This window comes from Rhinatrema bivittatum, chromosome 1, assembly GCF_901001135.1.
Source record: "Rhinatrema bivittatum chromosome 1, aRhiBiv1.1, whole genome shotgun sequence".
In the NCBI taxonomy this organism is placed as follows: domain Eukaryota; kingdom Metazoa; phylum Chordata; class Amphibia; order Gymnophiona; family Rhinatrematidae; genus Rhinatrema; species Rhinatrema bivittatum.
The window spans coordinates 444,056,595-444,080,057 of NC_042615.1; the positions used below are offsets into that span (position 1 = coordinate 444,056,595).

The 23,463-nt window shown below is 42.4% G+C and overlaps 1 protein-coding gene across 1 annotated transcript in view; it reads left to right on the top strand.

Moving 5' to 3' along the window:
- LOC115093400 (glutamate receptor ionotropic, NMDA 3A-like) overlaps positions 1–23,463 on the top strand; it is a 318,535-nt gene that overhangs the window by 74,523 nt on the left and 220,549 nt on the right. The window contains 1 exon segment of the mRNA XM_029605092.1: positions 19,693–20,740. Coding sequence (XP_029460952.1) covers positions 19,693–20,740 — 1,048 coding nt within the window.

The window sequence follows — 23,463 nt, forward strand, 5'->3', positions numbered from 1 at the left end:
TCCCCTGTATTGCAGCGTGTAAGAAAAATGCAACTCTAATGACCATACCTAACAAACTTCTAAGCCTAAGGAGCTGTAAACTTTGAGGAAACACGCTGATAACCTACTAGGACATAGTAACAGGAGGTGGCTTATACAGAGAAAAAGACTGACACAGAATGGATTCTGGAGAAGAATGCCGCACCACTCACTCAGACCGCCACTGCTCGCAGAACCACATTCATACCTAAGAGACAAAATATAAAATAGATTAGAGGCCCGCATCTGGTCAAGTCCTGGTGTTAGCGGGTGGTGAGGCATATGTTGCGATATGAGTCCATGAGTCCCAGAACGGTCCCGAGAATATGTGCATTCCTTTCTCTTGTCTCCAATGTAATAGCTTCCATGGTCCCGAGAAAGGCCCAAGGGCACACCAGCCGACCCTACTGCAAATAAATCCATCTGATTTATGAACCTCGCGAAGAGTAACCAGTCCAAGAGCAGAACATCCTGGCGTAACTAAGGATCAACCGTATCCAGTAGGTAACCCGATTAGATCTGGGCCATGCCTGCCATAAATAATTTGGCCGGTTCTACTTCAGTAAATTGATGTTCTTGTCCTTCATGCCTGATTTTTAAAATAGCAGGGTACATTAGTTGAAATCGCACGTTCTTTTTATACAGCTCTGTGCATATTGGGCTGAAAAGCTTCCTTCTCTGCACTACTTGCGCAGAGAAGTCTTGAAAAAGTCTTATCTCTGCATTTTGGTATGTGACTTTCTGTTTCTTCCGGTATTCTTGCATTATTTTCTGCTTATGTGCCCAACTCATCACTTTAGCTATAATCAAGCGTGGCCGCGGGTCTCCCTCCCTTTTCCTCCCTAAACGATGTGCTCGTTCTATATGCAGGGGTTCAGACATGTCCTGCAATTCTAGCGCGTCCTGAAGCCATTTTGTAAGGAAAATTTCCAAATTCTGTTCACTCACAGTTTCGGGGAAACCCGCCAACCGAATATTGTTCCTTCTCGCCCTGTTCTCCAAATCGTCCAATTTTTCTGCTTGGTTGCCAGCTAATTTTTCTAGTTTTTCGATTTTAGCAGTGAGTTCTGACCGGTCGTCTTCTAATGTAGACACCCGTTGCTCCACGTGATCCAGTCTCGGGTTTAGTTCAGTAAGGGCGTCTTTCACTTCTTGAAATTTGTTCGCTAATTCAGTAAATCGCGAGTCCAATGCCAGAACAACCGCATTAGTGACACTCACTGTCAGGTCGTCTTTGGATTTTGAGAGCGGGCTCTCGGCCCTGGAGGCCATCTGCGCCACAGGATCCGCCATTTTAGAACTCGTGCCGCTTGATTTTTCTTTGTCTCTTTTGGTTCCCTTGATGGGCATTGCACTCGGCGATCTTAACATGAATTTGTCTATGGACATGAGACGAGCTGTTACCCAGTTTTTAGGAGACTCGCAGCCCTCAAATCCGTTCTTTTGTTGCCAACCCGGGGGAGCGGAGCACGGAGCCTGCACAGACACGTCTGCCTAGCTACACCGCATCACGTGACCCCCCCCCCCCGACCCCGGATTTTATAAGATACGCACGGCTACGCGTGTATCTTATAAAATCCAGCGTACTTTTGTTCACGCCTGGTGCGCGAACAAAAGTACGCCCTCGCGCAAATTTATAAAATCTACCCCATAATGTGGACCAATGCAAAGTGATGCGTTTGGGAAAAGTAATCCCAACTACAGGTACACTATGTAGGAGTCACCTCCCAGGAAAAGAATGTCGGAGTACTTGTGGACAATACCTTGAAATCTTTGCTTCAGTGTGTGACCACAGTAAAAAAAAAAAAAAAAAGGCAAATAGAATGTTATCTATTATTTGGAAAGGAATAGAGATCAAAACTGAGAATGCTCTTTTATAGATCCATAGCCCGATGCATCTTGAGTATTGTGTGCAGTTCTGGTTACCTCATCTCAAAAAATACATAGCGGTCATAGAAAAGATACAGACAAGGGTGTCAAAAATGATAAAGGGATGGAAAAGCCCTCTTATAGAGAGAGGTTTTACAGATTAGGATCTCTAGCTTGGAAAAAAGAAGCTTGAGATAGGATATTATTGAAATTTATAAAATCATGAGTGGAATGGAAAGGGCAAATAGGGCACAGTTATTTATCCTTTCAAACAAAACTAGGACTAGGGGACATGCCAAGAAACTAGTAACCAGCAGATTTAAAACAAATCATATGAAGTATTTTTCTCTCAGGGCACAATCAAGCTATTGAATCTCTTGTTGGACGACATAGTCAAGGCAACTAACAGTGGAGTTCAAAAGAGGATTGGATACGTTTCTGAAGGAAAAGTCCATAAAAAGTTGTTAACCAGGTAGACTTGGGAAAGTCGGTGCTTCCATGGGAGTGAGATACAAAAAATAGATCAACTATTGGGTATCTGACGGGTACTTGTGACCTGGACTGCCCACTGTTGAAGACAGAATGCTGGGCTCGATGGACCTTGGACTGATCCAGCATGATACTTCTTATGTTAAATCTGAACATTTGTTATTCTGTATTTGACAAAGATCTTTCTGTGTTCTGCAAGTGTGACATAGCAGAGGTATTCTGCTAGTGTGTAGGGATCTGTAGCAGTCTTGTTCATTGTGTTTTCCCAACAGGAGGTACAATGTTGCTTTAGGCCTGGTGTGATGTTTGCAGTGCTGCCTTTTCATAGGTAGAGTTGTTGCTGTTGTGGTCCTGTAAGTTAATGTTGTTATAGTATGGAAGATTTTATGTATATGTCTTGAGTGTTTTTCTTTTTTTTCCCCCTATTTTTTTTGCAGAATTTCATATTATTTCATAATGTGCCTGGTAATTCAAGGATGTTTGTGTTTCTTATTTAGATGACACCAGAATTTTTTTAAATGTATGGTAAGGTATAGGGGAACATATCCTGCTCTGTCCCCATTGTTAGAGGAGTATGTATGTTGGGGGGGGGGGGGGGTCTGTGGACACAGAATACATATTTATGGAACTGGAGGCACAGGATTTATTTGGGTTTGTCTTGCACCTACAATGACAAGAATGAACCTCACTCTTAAGCCAGGGTATATTATTTTGGGCATGATCTCTGTTTCTCAGGTTTATTGCTAGTGTTCTTCTTAATATTTGCATTATGACAACGAGCTACTTTTTGAAACCTGTGTGGCTTAATACAGTATATACAGGAAAAATAACAAGGTGAGCTTGGAAGCTCTTTAATTAGGTGCATGGTATTTAAACAATTAGAACAGTTTCTGAATCTTTAGGCCATATATTCTTGGTCTCTAATTACATCTCTTGGTACTTGATGATCTTCTCTCCATATACATAGTACAGAATGGTCACTTAAGAACTGACACTTCTATTAGTAATGCCGTTTTTGTCATTTTCTTCTTAAGCACTCTGGTTTTCTAGCATAAAGATTTCTATTGGTTGGTCTGTGAATGAATAATTATACTCTGATTTACGCCAGAAAGAATGACATTAATTGTAAAGAAAAAGATAGAAATTAGCGGTGAGAGTGGTGGTGGAGTTGAGGGTGGAGCTATGGGTAGGGTAGAAGCAGAGCATGGTTGGCTTCCCCTCAACCAAAAAGGCAATGCACTGCCCCTGTGTGGCAAGGTAGATTCAATACGTCATATGGTCTATTTTCTGTCACATTTCTGTGTTTCTAAGTTATTCAAAGGCTTGTTTAAGACTTCATTCTGCTGCTTCATCTTTTGTTTTAATTTCTAGATCTCCTTTCCCTTTGTCCTAATGTGTTTTATATTAACTTACTTTTGAATATAAGATGTGTAACCTTTTCATTGTGTTCATTAACTTTATTTTTTTAAATTCTCTTTCTTTCGCTTTTTATGATATATATTCAGGTTTTACTTATATCAGCGTGTGATACTTGTGCGGTGTGCTTAAGTTGGCAGGCATATCTGTTCCAGAATGTACTTAATGGGGAGCTAAGTAAGAGAAGCTTTCAAAAAATGAATTAAAATCTACAAAAACTAGATACAAATTTGAAAGAAAAAAAAAAGAAGAGGTTCCTGATGATTTCATTAGTATTATGTGTAGGTCCCTATTGGGACCATAATGAAGATGTGGCCTTGTAGAACAGCTAAGAAAAGGAGTGAGGAGCATACCATCTGTGCCACAGACCACCATGTGAGGCTGCTGCTATGGTTATTTTCTGTGTCTATATCAGATAGAAACCTCTAGAGGAGTTGTGGATTTTGTGCTGGAATTCCAAGGGAAAAGAATGTTTATTTTTGATTCTTTTCTCCTGGAAAAACCCCGGGGAAAATAAGCTACCAAAAACAAATCGAGAAATGAAACAATTTATTCCCCCTGCACATCCCTATTCTGTATTTTATAAAAGTAATAAATACATGCATATGTTCACTTTCACACGCACATATATGCATGTAAAAATAGGTGGTTTGAGGTGTTCTAGGGTGGGGCTAACTGTTATGCAAAGAAGTTGCTATTTTCAATGATACATATATTTTCCAACTTACTTCTGTATTATTACACCTGCTAATTATCTGTGTAAAGGTATTTACATTAAAGGTATTTATAGGGAGGATGGGGAGAATTCAGGCTAAAAAATCAGGGGGATCTCAATGGCCTGGAGGACTGGGCAAATTGTTGGACTAACTGGTAAACGGGCTAAGTTCCTTGTCACTTGCTTGTTTTAAAATTGTCCAACTTTCACATGTACATCAGAACTTACACGAGTAAGTCCTAGTTTATTTTCAAGCATAAAATATATATGCATTAGGGGTGTGCATTCGGATTGACCGCATTAGTAAAACGCAACTCATATTTTTTTTTTACTTAAAAAATTGATTCGACATAAACGATCGGATTTCCCACATATCGAACATAGATATGTTCGATATGTGGGAAATCGCGATTGTTGAGCCAAAATAAAAATATAAACCCCCTCACCCTCCTTAATCCCCCCCCCCGACTTACCACAACTCCCTGGTGATGGAGCGAGGAGTGAGGACGCCATTTCTGCAATCCTTGGCGAGAAGCATGTGACGTCGGCTGCACGTCGAGTGACGCCGGCGTCACGTGATTCCCGGCTTGTTCGCGCCGGACGGCTCGTTCGGCCCAAAAAGAACTTTTGGCCAGCTTGGGGGGGCCTCCTGACCCCCTCAAGCTGGCCAAAAGTTCTTTTTGGGCCGAACGAGCCGTCCGGCGCGAACTTGCCGGGAATCACGTGACGTCGCGTCTGAGTGACGCGGCGCCACGTGATTCCCGGCTCGTTCGCGCCGGACGGCTCGTTCGGCCCAAAAAGAACTTTTGGCCAGCTTGAGGGGGTCAGGAGGCCCCCCCAAGCTGGCCAAAAGTTCTTTTTGGGCCGAACGAGCCGTCCGGCGCGAACGAGCCGGGAATCACGTGACGCCGCGTCACTCGACGTGCCACCGACGTCACATGCTTCTCGCCAAGGATTGCAGAAATGACGTCCTCACTCCTCGCTCGATCACCAGGGAGTTGTGGTAAGTCTGGGGGGGGGATTAAGGAGGGTGAGGGGGTTTAAATTTTTTTTTTGCACATATGTACATATACCCAACTCATTGGATTTTTTTTATGTCCATATTGGCCGCAAGTGGGACCCCCTTTCGGACATAAAAAATATGAACATAAAATTTTGCTCTGCACATCCCTAATATGCATGTATATATTTAAAATAAGTGAGTAAATTACACATCATTTAATGTATTGATATAGATGGTTTCATTGCACTGCATGTATTAATTTATAAGCCTACGTACAAGCGTGTAGTAGAATTAGACACATTTTATAAAACACTCACATATCATATACTTGTTTTATAAAATACTATAGCCAATACCATATACATGCATCTATGCTGCCATTCTCAGTTATTTGAAAGTTATCTTCCATATGTGTAGGTAACTTAGGACAAAAGGTAGAGACAGGGATATGAAGTCCCTAGTAATACATAGCTTGCCCAAAAATCCCAACTGTTCTTTATATTGGGTCTGCTTCAAACATTTGAAGCAATAATGTTCCATTGTGCATTCTTTTTAGCTTTCGTGAGGGCCTTCAGGATGAGCAAGTTGGTATCCCTCATAGTACAGTCTCTTGAGGTGGCTGGTCTCCTGTAGAAGGATGTGTGTGGCTTGGGTACAACAGGTTTAGCATTCAGATTCAAGACTAACTAAAAAGTGGAAGAGGCATGCATATTCCTGCGGCAGCTCAAGTTTTATTCATCCTGCCCAGCCTTCAACCTCTGGAAATAATTGCAGATTAGGCCCAATGCTACATGAAAATGGCCTGCCTGTTTCATGGTTCCAGTTTCGGAGAGTAATAAAAAAACAATTTCTACTTTGGGACTGGACAAGTGCATTTATGAGACTTGCTTCTTTCACAAAGGTGCTGCAACCATGACAGCTGCTATTAGTCTCCCAGCTAACAGAATCATGATGCTAGTTAGATGACATTCAAAATGATATAGGTCATATGCATGTCTTGTAATACAATAAGAGCAAAGACTCCCACTGCTAGCACCATTTCAGCACTAACTACCCTGTACATCACAGTTGATTTAAATTACTTACTTATGTAACCCTATCTCCAGGATACAAAAAATGATGAGTGATACTGACCTTGAGTGAAAGAGAAAAAACTCCTAAGTTTATTTAGTGGGTCATATAAAAGGTGAAATGGACCCAGATAGAAACAGCAGGGGTAACTCACATTAGGGGTGCACAGGGGTAAAAAAAAAATCAGTTTTGGTTTTTAATTTCATTAATGGGGTATGTTTTTTCATGAATTTCATTTTGTTTAATGTTTATTTCATTTTCTTTAGTTTACAAAACAAAATAACTATTAAAAAAAATGCATTGAAAAAAAAGAAACAAGGCTTCCGAAGGTCATCTGTTCCATCCCTCTCACTTGGAAAAATGCCAGAGCCTGGATCTTCCCCAGCCCCCACTTACCTAGTCTGGGAGAGATCCACTGACAAGGCCCAGGCCCAGGCTGAAGCATCAGACTTGACTAGGCTTAGGCCATGGTAGATCACCACAAACTCACCTTAGTCCTTACGCAAAGCCCAGGCTTTGAGGCATGTTATGTTCCCAACACTTCGGCTGGGACCTGATGCTAGGGTTTAGGCTGGACATCAATGCCTTGGCCTTGGCCTAGGCCAAGGCCAGATGGTAGGGCCTGGTCCCAGGCTGAATACCGGGGCCTGGCCAAGGCCTAGGCCCAAGCCTGATGCCAGAGTCTTGGCTCAAGCCCAATGCCAGGCCCCAATCTGGAGGCTGGGTCCCAATGCCAGACCCTCAGCCCGGGACCAGGTTCAACACTGGAGCCCAACCTAGAGGCTGGGACCTGATGCCTGGGTCTCAGCCTAGGCCAAGACCAGGACACAGGACTGACACTGGAGCCTTGTCCAGAATCCTGATCCCTGGGCCTTGGCCAGGGCCCAGGCTCGATGTTGGATCTCCTTGGATAAGGTAAGTGATGGCCATTAAGTTTTACGGCTTTGGAAAAAATTTGGGGGCCTGCGCATGTGCTTGGGTCTTGACTTTTTTCCTAAGCTGAGGTGCCAGCATCATGCTCGGGCATAGGCTGACACCACTATTCTGGGCCTTGGCCTATTCCATAGGTGAGGCCCTGGCCCAAGGCTGGGGCCTAGACTTGATGCTTGACTTTTTTTTTTTTTGGGGGGGGGAGGAGATTCACAAAACGAAACATAAAAGCCTCTGAAATTTCATTGGATTTGCAATTGTTTCATTTTGAGAATGAAATGAAATGAAATAGGAAATTTCATTGTTATTTCCTACTTCATTTATCCCTAATGGACATCTTTTACTCACATTCCCTTGACTGGTAATGGGTGAATACCAATCTTCTTACCTCAAATTAACACCCCAAAACAGATTCATATCACTTTCAGGTAAATAGAAACACTCAGCTTTATTTCTGGTTTCCAGCCATTCACAATGTACAGGGTTAGAATAGGGTAAGCACATTATCACTGAATACTCAGAATTCATGGGATACAACAGTCAGAGAAAAATTTCCCCAAAGTATATTATCTGGAATCCCAAAGAGTAAAAGTACCAATTACTCCCCATTGGCTTGAATAGCAATTTGATTTCTTTTTCAATCCTCATTGCAAACATTTTACTGGAATGTATGGCTTGCATTCTATTAGATCTATTTACCCAAATGTTCTCACTGTCAGGTACAAATCCTTTCATATCCCAGCCTACTCTAACACATAGGACAAGTATTGTACTCCCCTCTTTCTTTTATGCCAGACTCACATTAATGTTGAACTTGAGGATTACTAAAGATGTGAATCGTTTTTCTGACAAATTAAAATATCGTACGATATTTCTTAATTCGTCATATATCGGTGAAAAACGAGAAACGATCGCATTTCCCCAAAATTTTTGTCAAAAAATCATTTTTCGGCTTAGTGCGCACTAACGGGAGTTAACGGGAGTTAGCACGCACTAACTCCTCATTAGTGCGCACTAAGCATGCATTAAGCCGAAAAACGATTTTTCACTAAAAAAAAAAAAAAGATCCGCGGGAAACCGAGATTTTCCCGCGGCTACAGGAACCAAAAACCGGAAACGATCGGGCACCTGATTCACATCCCTAAGGATTACAGCCTTGGGATGAATTTTCAAAAGGTTACTTGCGAAAAATGCACAGGTATACACATATGTGAAATATTCACGCATCTTCCGTATTTTATAAACGCGCCACATATGCATGTAGACGCACGCTCATGAGTAAAAATACACAAGAAAAAAGGAATGTGTTAGGGACATGTCAGGTTGTGGGTTATAGATTTGTATGCAATAAGCTATTTTAAAAATAACTTACATGCAAATAGAAACATGTAAGTTTACTACCTCTCAGTTATGCATACAAGTTCAAAATTTCTTGGCTGGCTTCTATGGGAGAGTGTTCAGGGTAGCAGGCTAGAGGGTGGGAGTGAATGTACGTGGGACAGACTGACCCATATTGCAGGTTAACTGGAACATACCGGGTTATACTGGGGAGTGGGAGTGAGAGTATCAGGGACATATTGGGCCATACTGGAGTGACCTTGGGGCAGACTGGGTTATGCTGGGGCATAACAGATATTCTGGACCATACTATGAGGTGTGAGTGAGTGTACCTGGTACAGACTGATCCATACTGGAGGGTGGGAGATAGTGTACCAGGACTGATGGAGCCATACTGTGGATGGGAGTCTGGTGGAGAATCCTTTTTCAAAGTGATTCTAATGGACTTATGGGTACTCATATCACAAGGGTGAGGAGGGAGAGAGAACAGAGGAGGAGGCGAGGAGAAGGAGATACCCCTTACAGAGTATATACAGGACTAGGACACAGTTTTTGAATCTGTCAGAGGAGCAAGTCATGCGCAAGTTCATATTGAACAAGGAAACTATACTTAATCTATGCCAGCAGTTACAGCAGGGCCTGCAACCTAACACCCACAGGGGCTACACCTTGCCTATATTTCATCAAGGTCATTACTGCCCTGGCAACTGTGGCCACCAGCACCTTCCAGACATCTCTAGAGGTCACGTCTGGAATAAGCCAGTCTGCCACGTTCACATCTATATATCAGTTCCTGAAATCATTTCTCAGGAAAACGCACCAATATATATATGTTCCTCAGAGCAACAACAACAGTTGATTACTCATTTCTAAAGTATAGTACCCTTCTCCTCTGTCATGGGGGCTATCGATTGCACTTATATTCCTAATAATGGCACCAGGGGACGACGAGGCCACCTACCACAACTGCAAGGGCTGCCACTCCCTCAATATGCAGATGCTCTCTGATGCCAAGGGCATTATCTTGGATATTGTGCCCAGGTTTCTGGGATCCTATCACTATGCCTACATCCTCTCACAGTCAGGAATTCATGACAGCTTCCAGGATGGGCACATCACCAGGGGCTGACTTCTAGGTAGGAATGTACTTACCACTACCACCACACAGCAACTAACCTCTTCTTTTGGTCTCCCTCATATCTAGGTGGACTTACAGCATCGGCCCAGGAATACTGTTCCAACCTGGAGCAGGGAACGACCCACTGCCCAATACTAAAGGATATCTAACTCTGCTCCTCTCTGTGTTCTCTCCTACAGGTGATAGAGGATATTCACTCAAAACCTGGCTCATGATCCTACTAGCTAACCCACAGACAACTGAAGAGGGTTGTTACAACAGGGCCCACTGGAAGACCAGGGCAGTCATCGAGAGAGCCTTTGACTTACTCAAAACTTGTTTCTGCTGCCTGGACAGATCTGGGGGATGTCTTCTCTACAACCCCTTCTAAGGTCCGTGAGATCTTTCTAGCCTGCTGCATGCTTCATAACCTTGCCAAAACTAGAAGATCATCTGGATGAAGAGTAGTAGGAGGAGGAGGTACACAACCTTAATCAGGATGAATTGCAAGAGATACATTGCCAGACTCAACAGCAGGCTATATAGAAAAGGAACACTCTGAATCAAAGGTGCATTTATTTACATGGTATGCTAAGACATTTGTAGAAAGAGAAGGTGCATTTATTTACATGGAGTACTCAATGTGATGAAATATAGACAAAAGACATTTAGTGTTTCCTTGGCAACCCTCTTTATGTTGGTTCAAACTCTTCTGCCTTGGCCTGACCAAGTCTTTTGCATCTTCACAGTGGAGTTCTAACACAGCTGATGTTGCCTTTTGAAGTCCTGGATCCTGGGGGCATTGGCACATCTGATATTTAATGGAGGGTCCTGGAGAGCTATAAGACTGCAGAAAAGGACTGAGAGCTGTGGTGGGCATCTCTTGGTGGTGGAGGTGTTGTGGAGGCAGCCTAGAGGAAGTAGAACTATAATGGGTGGTGGAGCAAGAGGTTGAGCTCGTAATAGGAGCAGATGGAATTCTGGCCTGGGGAGGTGCCAACCAGGGTGGTGGTGCTGCAACCAGGGAGGTATCACCTAATAGGGAGCTGGTGGGTGATGTGGCTGGCAAGGGGGCAATGCGCTGCAGCATCTCCCTGTACATTGCAGTCTGCACCTCCATTTGTTCACAAATGCTCCTTAGTTTCTGTCACATGCCTTGCATCTTTTCCTTGATGAAGTGCCTCCCTCCCTACATGTTGGTCTAGGTCTGTGATCTCTATCACCACTCTGGCATTCAGTTCTATTATGCACCTCTCCACTGGAGTGGATTGTACCCCCTCTTCTTAACAGTACTGAGATCTTCATCATCTGATCTGGGCTTCTCTGCAACAACAGTTTACTGCCAGAGATCTGGTGTATGTGACAGAGTGGCAATAGACTGGGTGTCTGTCTCACTCTCCTCTTCTGTCACAGGGGGTCACTGCATAAGTAACAGGTGTTCCTCTGCTGGCCCCTCCTCCTTCTCAGTGTCTTCTGGGCTAGCAGGCAGCACCCATGAATACTGCCTTGCCTGTCAGAGCCACTGGATCCTGGTGCATCGGAGTCTTCCCCTGCAAAAAGAAAAAGTGCACATACATTCAATATACATGCTACTTGGGTTTTTCTTTTCATATTCACTGAAGCTTTCTTTCTGCTTAACATAACAACTCCACTCTAACACTAAATGTATAGAAACCAATCCCATTTATACAAATCAATTCTAAAAGCCCTTGGAAAGCACTGGAGAAAAACTCACTAATTGGTGTAGCTCTTGAATAGGATTGCCAAGTGGCTCAAGATTTTCAGGACAGATTTATGCTATCCAATTGCATTCTGGGACTTGTAGTTTGGACTGTCCATTGCATTTTCTTAGATAAGCAAGAATACTAGTCCCTGCATGCAGTGGGGTAAAACCAGGACTGGATCAACCTGATCTGAAAATACTGTAGTCCCTTGGCAACCCTACTCTTCAACAATGGTCACCCTATCTGCCTTGTCCACCCTTTCATATTTCTAATCAGTAACTGTCATGGATGGAATTGAGTGGAGGGTTATGATGAGAGGAATCAGAGGACCACAAAATAAATAACCTGACTTTCCACTCAGAATACTTATGAGAACTAACAACTATATAGGCTCAATAAGTATATATGTGTATTTGCAAAATATAATAATAAGCTAATCAGTCACTTATAATAATGACTATTAGAACAAACCAGAAAAACTGGCTATACAAGCACAATGAGCAGAGTAAATAATGTTCCCCAGCTAACAGGAAAATTTGTATATCTATACAAATGGCCTAGTAATAAGGAGTCACTTGGTAGATTATCCATCGGTGACTTCCCAGACGGTGATTCTGCAAGCATTGTCTCAGTGGGTGGAATGTATTGGTACTGGTAATTCCGTGGTGGAATTGAGATGGGTGTGCTGATCTGGTCAGAACTCAGTTCTCGGCAGGAATCCATCTGTCTTTTGTCTGTGGCCAGCACATGTTCTGTATAGTTTTCTTTATCTCCCAACACTCCTTGAAGTATTGCCAAACTAACAAAAAAAAAACAAAAAACTACTGTGTGATTCAGCACTACTCTGAAATGATGGTTTTAAAATAAAACAGTTTCAACCTCGACCAAGGTCTGAAGCTGCGACCCGACCCAGAGTCTCATCCCAGGGACACCTGGGTCTCATCCCAGGGTCAGACCCAGTCCTCAGAGCCTCTTCTTAGTCTGCTTCATTCTTCAGCACTTGCAAGACAAATTCACTGGGGTCGCGCCGGAGTTGGATCAGGTCGTGGCTTTGGGCCTGGGTCCACGCTCTAGCCTAGGGCTAGAACCTGGCATCAGGACCCACCTGATGCCGGGGTCCTGACGCTGGCATCAAGACTGCATTGGATACCAGACAGATAAGGTAAATTTTTGTTTTTTTGTTTCATTTTTGAGGGTCTCGGCCTTGGCCCCAGTGTCAGCCTGTGCCTCTGCTGATACCTTGGCATCATGCTCGGTCTTAGGCTGCATTCCTGTCTTTGGGCCTTGACTTATGCCCTAACAGCTAAATTTTAAATCCCTTGTGCGCAGGGAAAACAGGAGTTATGAGCATGGCCGGGTCTTGCGTGCGCATTTTAGAAGAGGCCCGGCCACGCACATAACCCCCGTTACGTGCACAAAAGCCAGGCCTCTATAAAGAGGCGGTCCCGGAGCAGGAATGGGTGGTCCAGGGGGCGGGGCTCAGGAGCTGGCATAATTTTGAAATAAAGACAATTACAAAAGGTAGGGCCTTCGAAGGGATTGGGGAGGAGAAGGGAAGAGGGAGGGAGGGTAGGTGGGGTGGAGGAAAGTTCCCTCCCAGTCTGCGCCTTAATTGGAGCGGACTGGGAGGGAACTGGCGGAGGTCCAATCTTGTCATCACGCGTAAACTGGGGAAATCTACCCCCGCTCGCATGCGCCGGCTCAGATTTTATAACTTGTGAGCACTGGCACGTGCATGTTATAAAATCACACGTCCATGTGTGTGTGCCGGGTAGCGCGCGTACATGGACGCTTGCACGTATTTTTTAAAAATCTACCTTTAAATGAGGGCCTGAATCATTAATTTAAAACAAAACAAACACATAAGATTTGCTTCATTCAGGGGGGTCCCCCGATTCGTTTCATCTCCCCCTATCAGCAGATGGAGACAGAGAAAAAAATATCGCTGATACCGTATCTAAGCAACCGTGCCACCTGCAGTTCATCAGTATATATCTATATCAAAGCAGATAATAGCAAAAAATATGGAACCATTAAACAACAATTAACAAGAACATGGAATGCAACAGAGAACAATCTTACAGCTGAGCAGACAACTCTCCCCTTATTATAACCCCCTTCTAATTGGGCGGGCTCTGGATTGATCCATGGTGCTACAGGAACGAAAATTAGCAGACAAGAACCAATTTTCCTTTCCCTGTACATACCCGGATCAGTCCAGACACCTGGGATGTACCAAAGCCCTTACCCAGGGTGGGATCTGGAGAGTCCTGCTCGCAAAACACTCTCGCCAAAGGAAGGGTTTGCCAGAGCCCCGACATCTAAGCGATAGTGCCTTGCAAAAGTATGCAGCGACTTCCAAGTCACTGCTCTGCAAATTCCCTGTGGGGAAACAAGTTGAGATTCCGCCCATGAGGCCGCTTGCGAACATGTGGAGTAAGCACACAAGCCTTCCGGAACTGGACAGCCCTGTGTAACATACACGGAAGAAATAGCCTCCTTCAACCATCGGGTAATAGAGGCTTTAGAAGCCTTGAAGCCTCTATTAGGACCACTCCACAGCACGAAGAGGTGATCGGATCTCCTAAAGTCATTGGTAATCTCGAGGTAATGCAATAAAGCTCTCCGAACTTCTGGACGTTTGAGCTCGCTCGCATTAGGATCTGACACTGGTAAGTTAGGAAAAGCTGGAAGTTCCACTGACTGACATGGAACGCTGAAACCACCTTTGGTAAAAAGGAAGGTACCATCCGTAAAGAAACTCCAGATTGCGAACTCTGAAGGAAAGGATCTGGACAAGATAACGCTTGTAACTCAGAAATTCTTCTAGCCGAACAAATGGTGACGAGAAAAATTACTTTAAGTGTCAAATCCTTTAACATAGCCCTTCGGAGCAGCTGGAATGGAGGTTCACACAGAGCTTTAAGAACTAGATTAAGATTCCAGGACAGACAAGATTTCCAAACTGGAGGTTGAAGATTCATCATACCTCTAAGAAAATGAACCACATCCAGATGAGATGAAATAGAGGAAACTTCAATTTTGCCACTGAGAGAGCCCAGTGCTGCTACCTGCACTTTAAGAGAACTAAGAGATAAGCCCTTGGTGAAGCCATCCTGTAAAAAAGATAATATTCCAGGAATTAAGGCCCTAAGAGAGCGAATTCCCCTGATGGAACATCAGGACTCAAAAATCTTCCATTCCCGAACATAAGAGAGGTTAGTAGACTTCCTTCTATACTGTAACAATGTGCTGACTACCGAGTCCGGGTAACCTTTCCTTTTCAAATGCCTCCTCTCAAAACCCATGCTGCTAGACAAAACCGAGCAGCCTGGTCAAAAAATATAGGACCCGTTGAAGAAGTGTCACGTGGCCGATGCGAAGCGGGCCATCCTCCGCCAGATTGACCAGATCTGCAAACCATGGACGCTGAGGCTTACGGTGCAGATGCCCTCTATGATTTGGTGTGTACTTCCTCCAAAGTAATGGCATCAGTTGTGGCTGCCCAAAGGTTGCCTTGGCTTCGCAATTGGGCGGCGGATGTTTCCTCTAAGGCACAATTGGCATCCTTGCCTTTCAAAGGTAAGTTCTTATTTGGCGAGGATCTAGAGCAGCTGATCCAGTCTCTTGGAAACAATAAAGTCCTTAGGTTACCCAAGGATAAACCTAAGGGTAAGAGATTTTTTCAATCAAGGTCTCATCTTTGGTCCAACAGAAGATAGCGGCCTACCCATGGTATGCCGGGACCACAGAGACAATATTTTTCGCGGGGGCAAGCATGGGGACAATTTTTTAGTGGAGCCAGAATGTCCTTTAGGGAATCTTCTGGTGGGTCTTCAGCAGGAGGTAAGTCTACCCAATGATGCCAGACTGGTCCACCTCGTCATTCCTATTATAGGAGGTCGCTTACAGCACTTTTACGATGAGTGGGCCAAGATCACTCAGGACCAGTGGGTTCTCAAGGTGATAAGAAATGGTTACATTTTAGAATTTGCTCGTCCCGTACAGGAACTTTTTCTAATTTCCCCATGCAACTATCCGGTCAAGCTGGCGGCAGTACAACTGACTCTAGACCGGTTACTTGTCAGGTTTTGCAGTTTCATTTTAAACAAATGTACATCCCTATTAGCAAGTATGGCTGGTTAAGTATGCTAATACTAAATTCTGCTGTATTCTATAAATATATGTATTAAAGACATTTGTGTCATTCATTTGGGTTTTATGTTATTATATCACTTAATTATCCTTTATGATGTTTGTGTTGTTTCCATTAAAATCAATGAAAAAACAATGCTTGCTATTATTTTCAGTATAATTTTTATTCTGTAACAGAACATGTCACAGGTTACATTTTTATCTATAACATTGGGGTATTCTATCCAAGTTTAAGGAAACTTGTAGGCATTCAAGGTCCTTCCTACCAGATCACAGTAGGCACTGAGTAAGGAGCAGGACAAATAGCAGAAGCAGCATGGAAGAGGCTGGAATAGATTAACTATGGGACAAAGTAGTAGCAACAGAGGCAACAACTCCCTAAGGATTCTGAATTTATAAAATAAAATATACCGTCATGTTCCTGAATGTGCTGTCATGGTTTGTTATCTCTTTTCCATAAAGCATTGATATCATTGAGAAATAGTTGATTAAAAGGTTCATTTTCCAGTGACAATGACTGTGCCACGTAAGTTGTGAATTCAGTGCTCATTATGGTTTACATGCTAATGGGAACCATTCTTATTTGCTGATGGAAGCATATGCCTGAACAAAGCTTTTAAACAATTATTGCAAATTAATATATTTGTAAAACATTTCCAAATTTACTAAAATCAGTTTTGTCCAAGACACAATCGCCATAGACGTTACAATGTTAGGGGCCATTTCTTAAAGTAAAATGGGTTGTTATCCACAGAAAAAGGCCCTTTGAAAATTGTTCATCTATATGTCCTCCACAATGCATGTACTTTTCCCAGCAGGAAAAATAAAACGGGCATTGCCGAGGACAAAGTTAGGACTGGCCCAGTAAAGCACACGCTGGGATTTCATTTTGAAATCCCCATGTGTTCTTTACCCCAAGTGCTTTGCATCTTGAAAATACATGGGGGTAAAGAATCCTCGTGGCACCAGCCCACTACTGGATTTTAAAAGGGCAACACCACGGGGAGTCTGAAAATTGCTCTTTAAGGGCTTGATTTTCAAAATGACTCACATGCAGAAAACCTTGTTTTACTCTTCATGTACAAGTGGCATTTTGAAAATCAATCAGGGTCCAGAGCATGCAAAAGTATGCATATAATTCGGTTTTTGCACATACTGTTATGCACACTGAGAAGAGGGGCTACATGGAGCACATCTGGGGCAGGGTAGTAACTTAGTTACATGTTTTTTTAATTTACAAATGTTTGGGTAGATATTCAAACCTAAATGGCTATGTAAATTAGCCGTTTTAAGACTTATCCGGCTAACTTACATGGGATATTCCGCAGCATGGACATGCTGCTGAATATCATCCATTAACTTGCTAGTTAGCCAGATCAATCTTATCAGGCTAACGTTAGACCTGCTACTGAGCAGATCTAAGTTATCCAGCTAACGTAACCTGATAAGTTTGAATATTGGCACTTATCTCTGGCTAAATTAACCGGATAAGTAATTCTTCACATTTATATCCACATTTCCCCCACCACTTATCCAACTAACTACTTAGGCAGAAAAGTACTTATTCAGCTAAATGGTGGCAGCTGCTAAATGGGACTGGATATTCAGCCACTGCCACTTAGCCAGATAAGTATTAGCCTCCTTGTGCATGCATTCACTTGTACAAGTTATCCTCTTGATTATAGCAGATATAACTTTGTGCAAGTGGGTTTATAGGTGTACTCGGACATTTGCATGCAGATTTTCAAAGCAAACGTATGCACCTATGTTTGCTTTGAACATTCAGGGTAAAATGTATGAATAAAAGGTAAATGCAGACTTTACCCTAACATGCACAATTACCCTCTTAATATTCAGTGTTTTTTGTCCGATTATGTTCAGATTTAGCTGGAACAAATGGAAAAATTTGAACATTCCCGCTAGCTGACTGCCTTCAGTTATCCAGCTAATTAGTTAACTGGATAACGGAGGTATTTGGTGGGCATTTCTGGATGGAGGTAGGTGAGCTGGATAGCATATCCAGCTAACTCTGGTTGTGCCATAGAGCAGTTAACTGGATAAACTTATCTGGCTAGCTTTAAGATGACTAGGTATACTCACTGGTCTGGCTGTGCCACTGAATGTCTCACCAAAGTTAGCCAAAAAAATGTATCAGGCTAACTTTGCCAATTGTCTAGAAGCTGAATATGGACTTCTTAGTGTCTGGAACAAGCATACAGCTAAAATTGGGATGTCTGCCTTATCAAGGGCACTATCCTCTTTGTTCATATGTCTTCTCCCTTTTGATGCTCATGATTGCCTACCTTGCCTCAGTACATAATGTATACCTGTAATGTAACATAACATAACCTGCATCAGAGAGAAGAGTTATCAATTAGATTCTATAAACTACGATAATAAAATGTGAGTGTGCTAATTGTGATGTCCTAGAATAACCACTTTCCCCCCATTCTCTTTATTCCTCATCACCTTCAATCATTTCTATAATGTTCTTTCTCCACTGTACAACTTAGACATGCAGGATGGAAGGCATAAGGATAGTGAATGTTTAGAAATGTGTTAAGGGAATGGTCCTCCTCGATGTACAGTGCTGCTCCTATGAGAATCAGGGCAAGACAAAATAAGGGATGAGAAGGAGGCAATAATGAAAGCATTTTGCTTTGGTTCTATATATTTTGTGAACCTTCTTAAATCAATGCACACCATACTCTGTAACTGAAGCACGATTCTAAAAGTCTTTTTTTATACTGTAAATTTTTAGATGTCCATGTTTCATTTTCATTTCTTTCCTCACTCCCCTCCCCCTTCCATATATTGCCGACATCAGCTATTGAACATGCTCACTGCATTGGCTCTGCCCAATTCCAGATGTTGCCGCATATCCAAAAAGAGATAATGAAATTTGAGAAAAGCAAAATGAGACTGATAATGTATTACACTTTTCAGAGTTGGGAAAACATTTTAAAATATCTATATAAATGATATTTACATAACTTTTATGAGATATACAGGACCATCCAATTACCTTTCAGTCACATTTTTCATCTTAGGATGTTTGGTTTTTTTTTTTAATTTCTTTGATGACAGTGACTACTTTTCTACCCTATTCTCCCTACATCCTCAAGTTGAGTGAATAGAGTGCCAGAAAGTTGAAAACCATGGCTATCTGATATCTGCGCCTACACTAACATATATGTAGGAGTTATTCATATTTTCTACATCAGCATCTGATGTAATTAAGTAAGAAGCTGGGTTTTGTATTATGACTACTGCTGCTTCCTAGTCTGCAATGGCAGAGCCTCGTAGGACCAGGAAAGAAGATGAACATCCTCTGTCACTGGTTTTTACACTTATCCACTGATAAGACCTTAAGCTACACTGTCATCTGCCTTCTATGGTTCTCCTTCTAGAGTGCTTTAGTTCAGCACCATACAGAATGATTTTGAGCTAATAATGCCCACCCTTATTATATTTTGCCTTCTCAGCACTTGATGCTATGGTGTTCCCTTCACAGTTTCATGTATTTCTTCATTGCTGGCATCTGGGATAAGCATTCTTTTTGGCACCAGTTACTACTTGGATCAATGCCCACCTGATCTAAAAGCTGTAATGAATTACTTTCAGGTTTTGCTAAAATTCATATTAAGTTAGTTCATGTGTAAGATTTCGGCTGGGTAAGAATATGACCAAATTATGACTGTTTCTACAGCTACAGTTAAAGAAATAAAGCTGCCCGAATAGATTTATATATTTTCATAGCCTAGAAGGAGTGGTAGTCGGCTAAGTTTCTCCAGTTTGATTCAAATTCTTAATTTATATATTGTATTTCTTTTTCATTTTTCAATAGGTTTTTAGCCAACACATCATTTAGTGGTCTCAGCGGTCACATAAAGGTTAAAGAATCCTCCATCATTAACTCAGAAAGTCATTATTACATCTGGAATCTGCAACATGATCGCGTAGGAAATCCAATGTGGACTCGACTAGGGAGTTGGCAAGAAGGAAGGATAATCATGGACTATGGCTTGTGGCCAGATCAGATACACAGGCACAGAAATCATTTTCCTCAACCTAACCGGTTGCATCTCCGGGTGGTAACACTGATAGAGCATCCTTTTGTCTTCACACGAAATGTAGATGATGATGGGCACTGCCCAGCGGGACAGCTGTGCTTGGACCCTTTGACAAATGATTCAGCAGTACTGGATAGCCTTTTCGAAAGCCTGCAAGGTGGCAATGACACAGTACCCATTGAATTCAAGAAGTGCTGTTATGGTTATTGCATTGATTTGTTGGAGAAGTTGGCTGAAGATATGAACTTTAATTTTGACTTGTACATTGTTGGTGACGGAAAGTATGGGGCCTTTAAAAATGGCCAATGGACAGGACTTGTGGGTGATCTTTTGAGTAGGACAGCTCATATGGCAGTGACATCATTTAGTATTAACACAGCTCGCAGTCAAGTCATTGATTTCACCAGTCCATTCTTTTCAACTAGCTTAGGCATTCTAGTAAGGACCAAGGATACAGCTGCTCCCATTGGAGCATTTATGTGGCCTCTTCACTGGACAATGTGGCTAGGAATATTTGTGTCTCTTCACATCACTGCAATATTTCTAACTCTTTATGAATGGACAAGTCCTTTTGGGATGACCCCAAAAGGTCGGAACAGGAATAAGGTTTTCTCATTCTCTTCTGCATTGAATGTGTGCTATGCAATCTTGTTTGGCAGAACAGCTGCTATCAAAACACCCAAATGTTGGACTGGGAGGTTTTTGATGAATCTTTGGGCTATTTTTTGCTTGTTTTGCCTGTCAACATACACAGCTAACCTGGCTGCTGTCATGGTAGGAGAGAAAATATATGAAGAGCTTTCAGGAATACATGACCCAAAGGTAAGAAATAGTAATCCTTTGAATATACATTATTCTTCATAAATATGGTTTTCAATGTTTTTTTTTCAGATAAATCAAAAGAGTTTCTCTACAGAAGTATACTCAAATTAGATAGGAATTCTCTACCAGTATATGTTAGTTCACAACTTTAAGTAAGGTTACGTTCCACGTTCAAAACTAATTTTGCATTTTGGAAGGACAATTTTCAATTCTTTTTACAAAGGTAAATAGCTGCTTATCTGCATTAAATTGGCTGCTGAATATTGCCCCCCTCCTCCCACCCCACTGCAGGTAAAAGTACCCACTAAGTTGACAGCACAAGTTCTTTTATCTGTGGCAGAAAAAGGCAGGGGTTAGGTAGGGCAAGGGACAAATACACATGGAGATTGCATTTTCAAATCATCCTGTATACTTCCCATGCATACATTTGTACCTGCTTCAAAGCAGGTGCAAATCTGCATGCCAGAAGAAATAGGCTCCTGTTCCTTGCCAGCCTGCATTTTCAAAGAAGAAGCTCCATGGGGAATTTCACTTTGAAAATACATACAATCCCATGGGTGCAAAATGCAAGCTCTGCAGTGCCTATGAGAGGGCAAGCTCTGCAATATGCTTCAAAATTACCTCCAGATTACAATGTATAAAAATGCTTTTACATGCGGCATGGCAAAAATCTTTTGCTCTGTATCATGGAAACACCAATGAATGTTATGTTGAAGCCTGCACTCTTAAATTTTATCTTGGGACAGAAATTTTAATTGTAGACCTAATGATTAAAAAGTATTCAATATTTGCTTAAAGGAGAACTAATGTTTACCAGCAGTGCTGCTAAGTTAGCATGTAATGTTCAACATAATAAATGAAGCCAATAATTTGATAAGGATTTCTGCGCATTCACTGTTGCTATCACTTACAAAGTCACAGCCACACTTAAGTATCCAAGTTTTGACTCAGGGATAAAAGATAAACTGGTAATGCACGGTAACTGTGTTTCCTAAGAAAGCCTTATTTTATGAGATTGACATACAATTTAAACTAACGCGGAAGGCATGCAGAGGCATAGCTTTAGGAAGGCTTTCCAACAAAGATTGAAAAATGTTATTTACATCAATTAATTTTCTATGTGGATTCTGTTATTGGGTGAAATAATCTCGACTGCCTAGTTGCTAGGCTTTATGACTAGAACATTAGAACTTGATCAGAACAGAGGTTGCGTGCTCAGGAGATGTCCAGTGTGAAATGTAGGCCAGTGCTGGTAGTTCTGGCTCTTAGAATGCTGGCAAGCCCTCCATTCCAGAACAGCTCCATCCTTCATATTTCATAGCCTGCTCCCTCTCCAGTGCACCCTTTGCTCTGAAAGTGAGACATCATCGTGCAATCCTACTCCTAGGGCATGGTTTAGCTTGATAAGAATTTCCCACACCAAGCATCAAATAAGCTTTTCCACCACTTTTTTAAATTTAATTTTCCAAGTGGTTTCTAGTGGACCTTTCCTTAAAATATATATTTAAATGCTGTAGGAAGATTGTACCAGGAACGAGGATATAGCGGATGTAAATTATATCCTGTAATTTCTGTGACTAACTGTTAGTTATTAGACTTCTTCTTTAGGGTTGTGCCTCCATTTTTTGAACAAACACAATTTCAGTGATATGACAACAATTATTGAAATAAGGGATTACATGATTGAGGATTAGGGTGTGGGTACGCATGTATGAATTGTGGGTGGATGTGTAGGGGGGGGGGGAGAAGGGAGTGTTTGTGTGTTTGGATGGGTTGTGAGAGTAAAAAGAAATCTGTGTAACCCCCTCTTTGGGGACCTCAGGAATGTGGGGGCACATAATAGTCCTCAGGGCCACTTCTTCACCCAGACTTCTGCTTCTCCCGCTCTCTTTCATTCCACACAACTCTCGACTGGCCTCAGAGTGCTGGAGTCCATTCCAGTAGGAAAGAGGATACACCTCCCATGCCATAGCTGCACAGGGGTGTGGGCCCACTCTCAATCTGTTCACTCTCTCTGGTGGGTTCTCACTCTGAGAATAATAGGAAGGACAACTTGAAAAGTGTTCAAAATTAACTTTTACTGTAACCAAAAATAAACTTGAAAGTCCATTCCAAAACATAAAATTATTGTCCATGAATCTTCAGGAAAAGTAAATAGAAGGAACCTTTCCCCAAGAAATGCTGCCGGTACCCATGTTCTAACAGGCGAGGAAGAAAGCAGCCAAGGTCTGGGGTTCTTCCATCAAGCTTCATCTGCAGGTGTCCAGCAGTGTGTGTGAGTCTTTCCCTGAGAACTGCTGCTGGTACCTGCATTCCAACAGGTGGGAAGAGAGCAACAAAGACCTGGAGTCCTTCCATCAAGCTTCATCTGTGGGTGACCTGCGGCATGTGTGAGCCTTTCACCAGGAACTGCTGCCAATACCCCAGTAGGTGGGAAGAGGGCAGCCAAGGCACAGGGTCCTTCCATCAATCTTTATCTGTGGGCATCCTGTGGCATGTCGCCGCTGGCACGCTAAAGCCATACACCAAAGGAGCACACTCCTTTGGAAGAATCTTAGCTGATGTATGGGGAAGAAAAGAAAAGGGAAGATTCTGGCTTCCCTGGCTGTCCATTCAGTTGTGATAGGCTGTCCGTTCAGTTGTGATAGGGCCTATGGATAACCATCTGATTTGTCCTGCTGGACAAGGAGAAGTGCGTTCAACTGATTAAGTAGGTGAGGCCT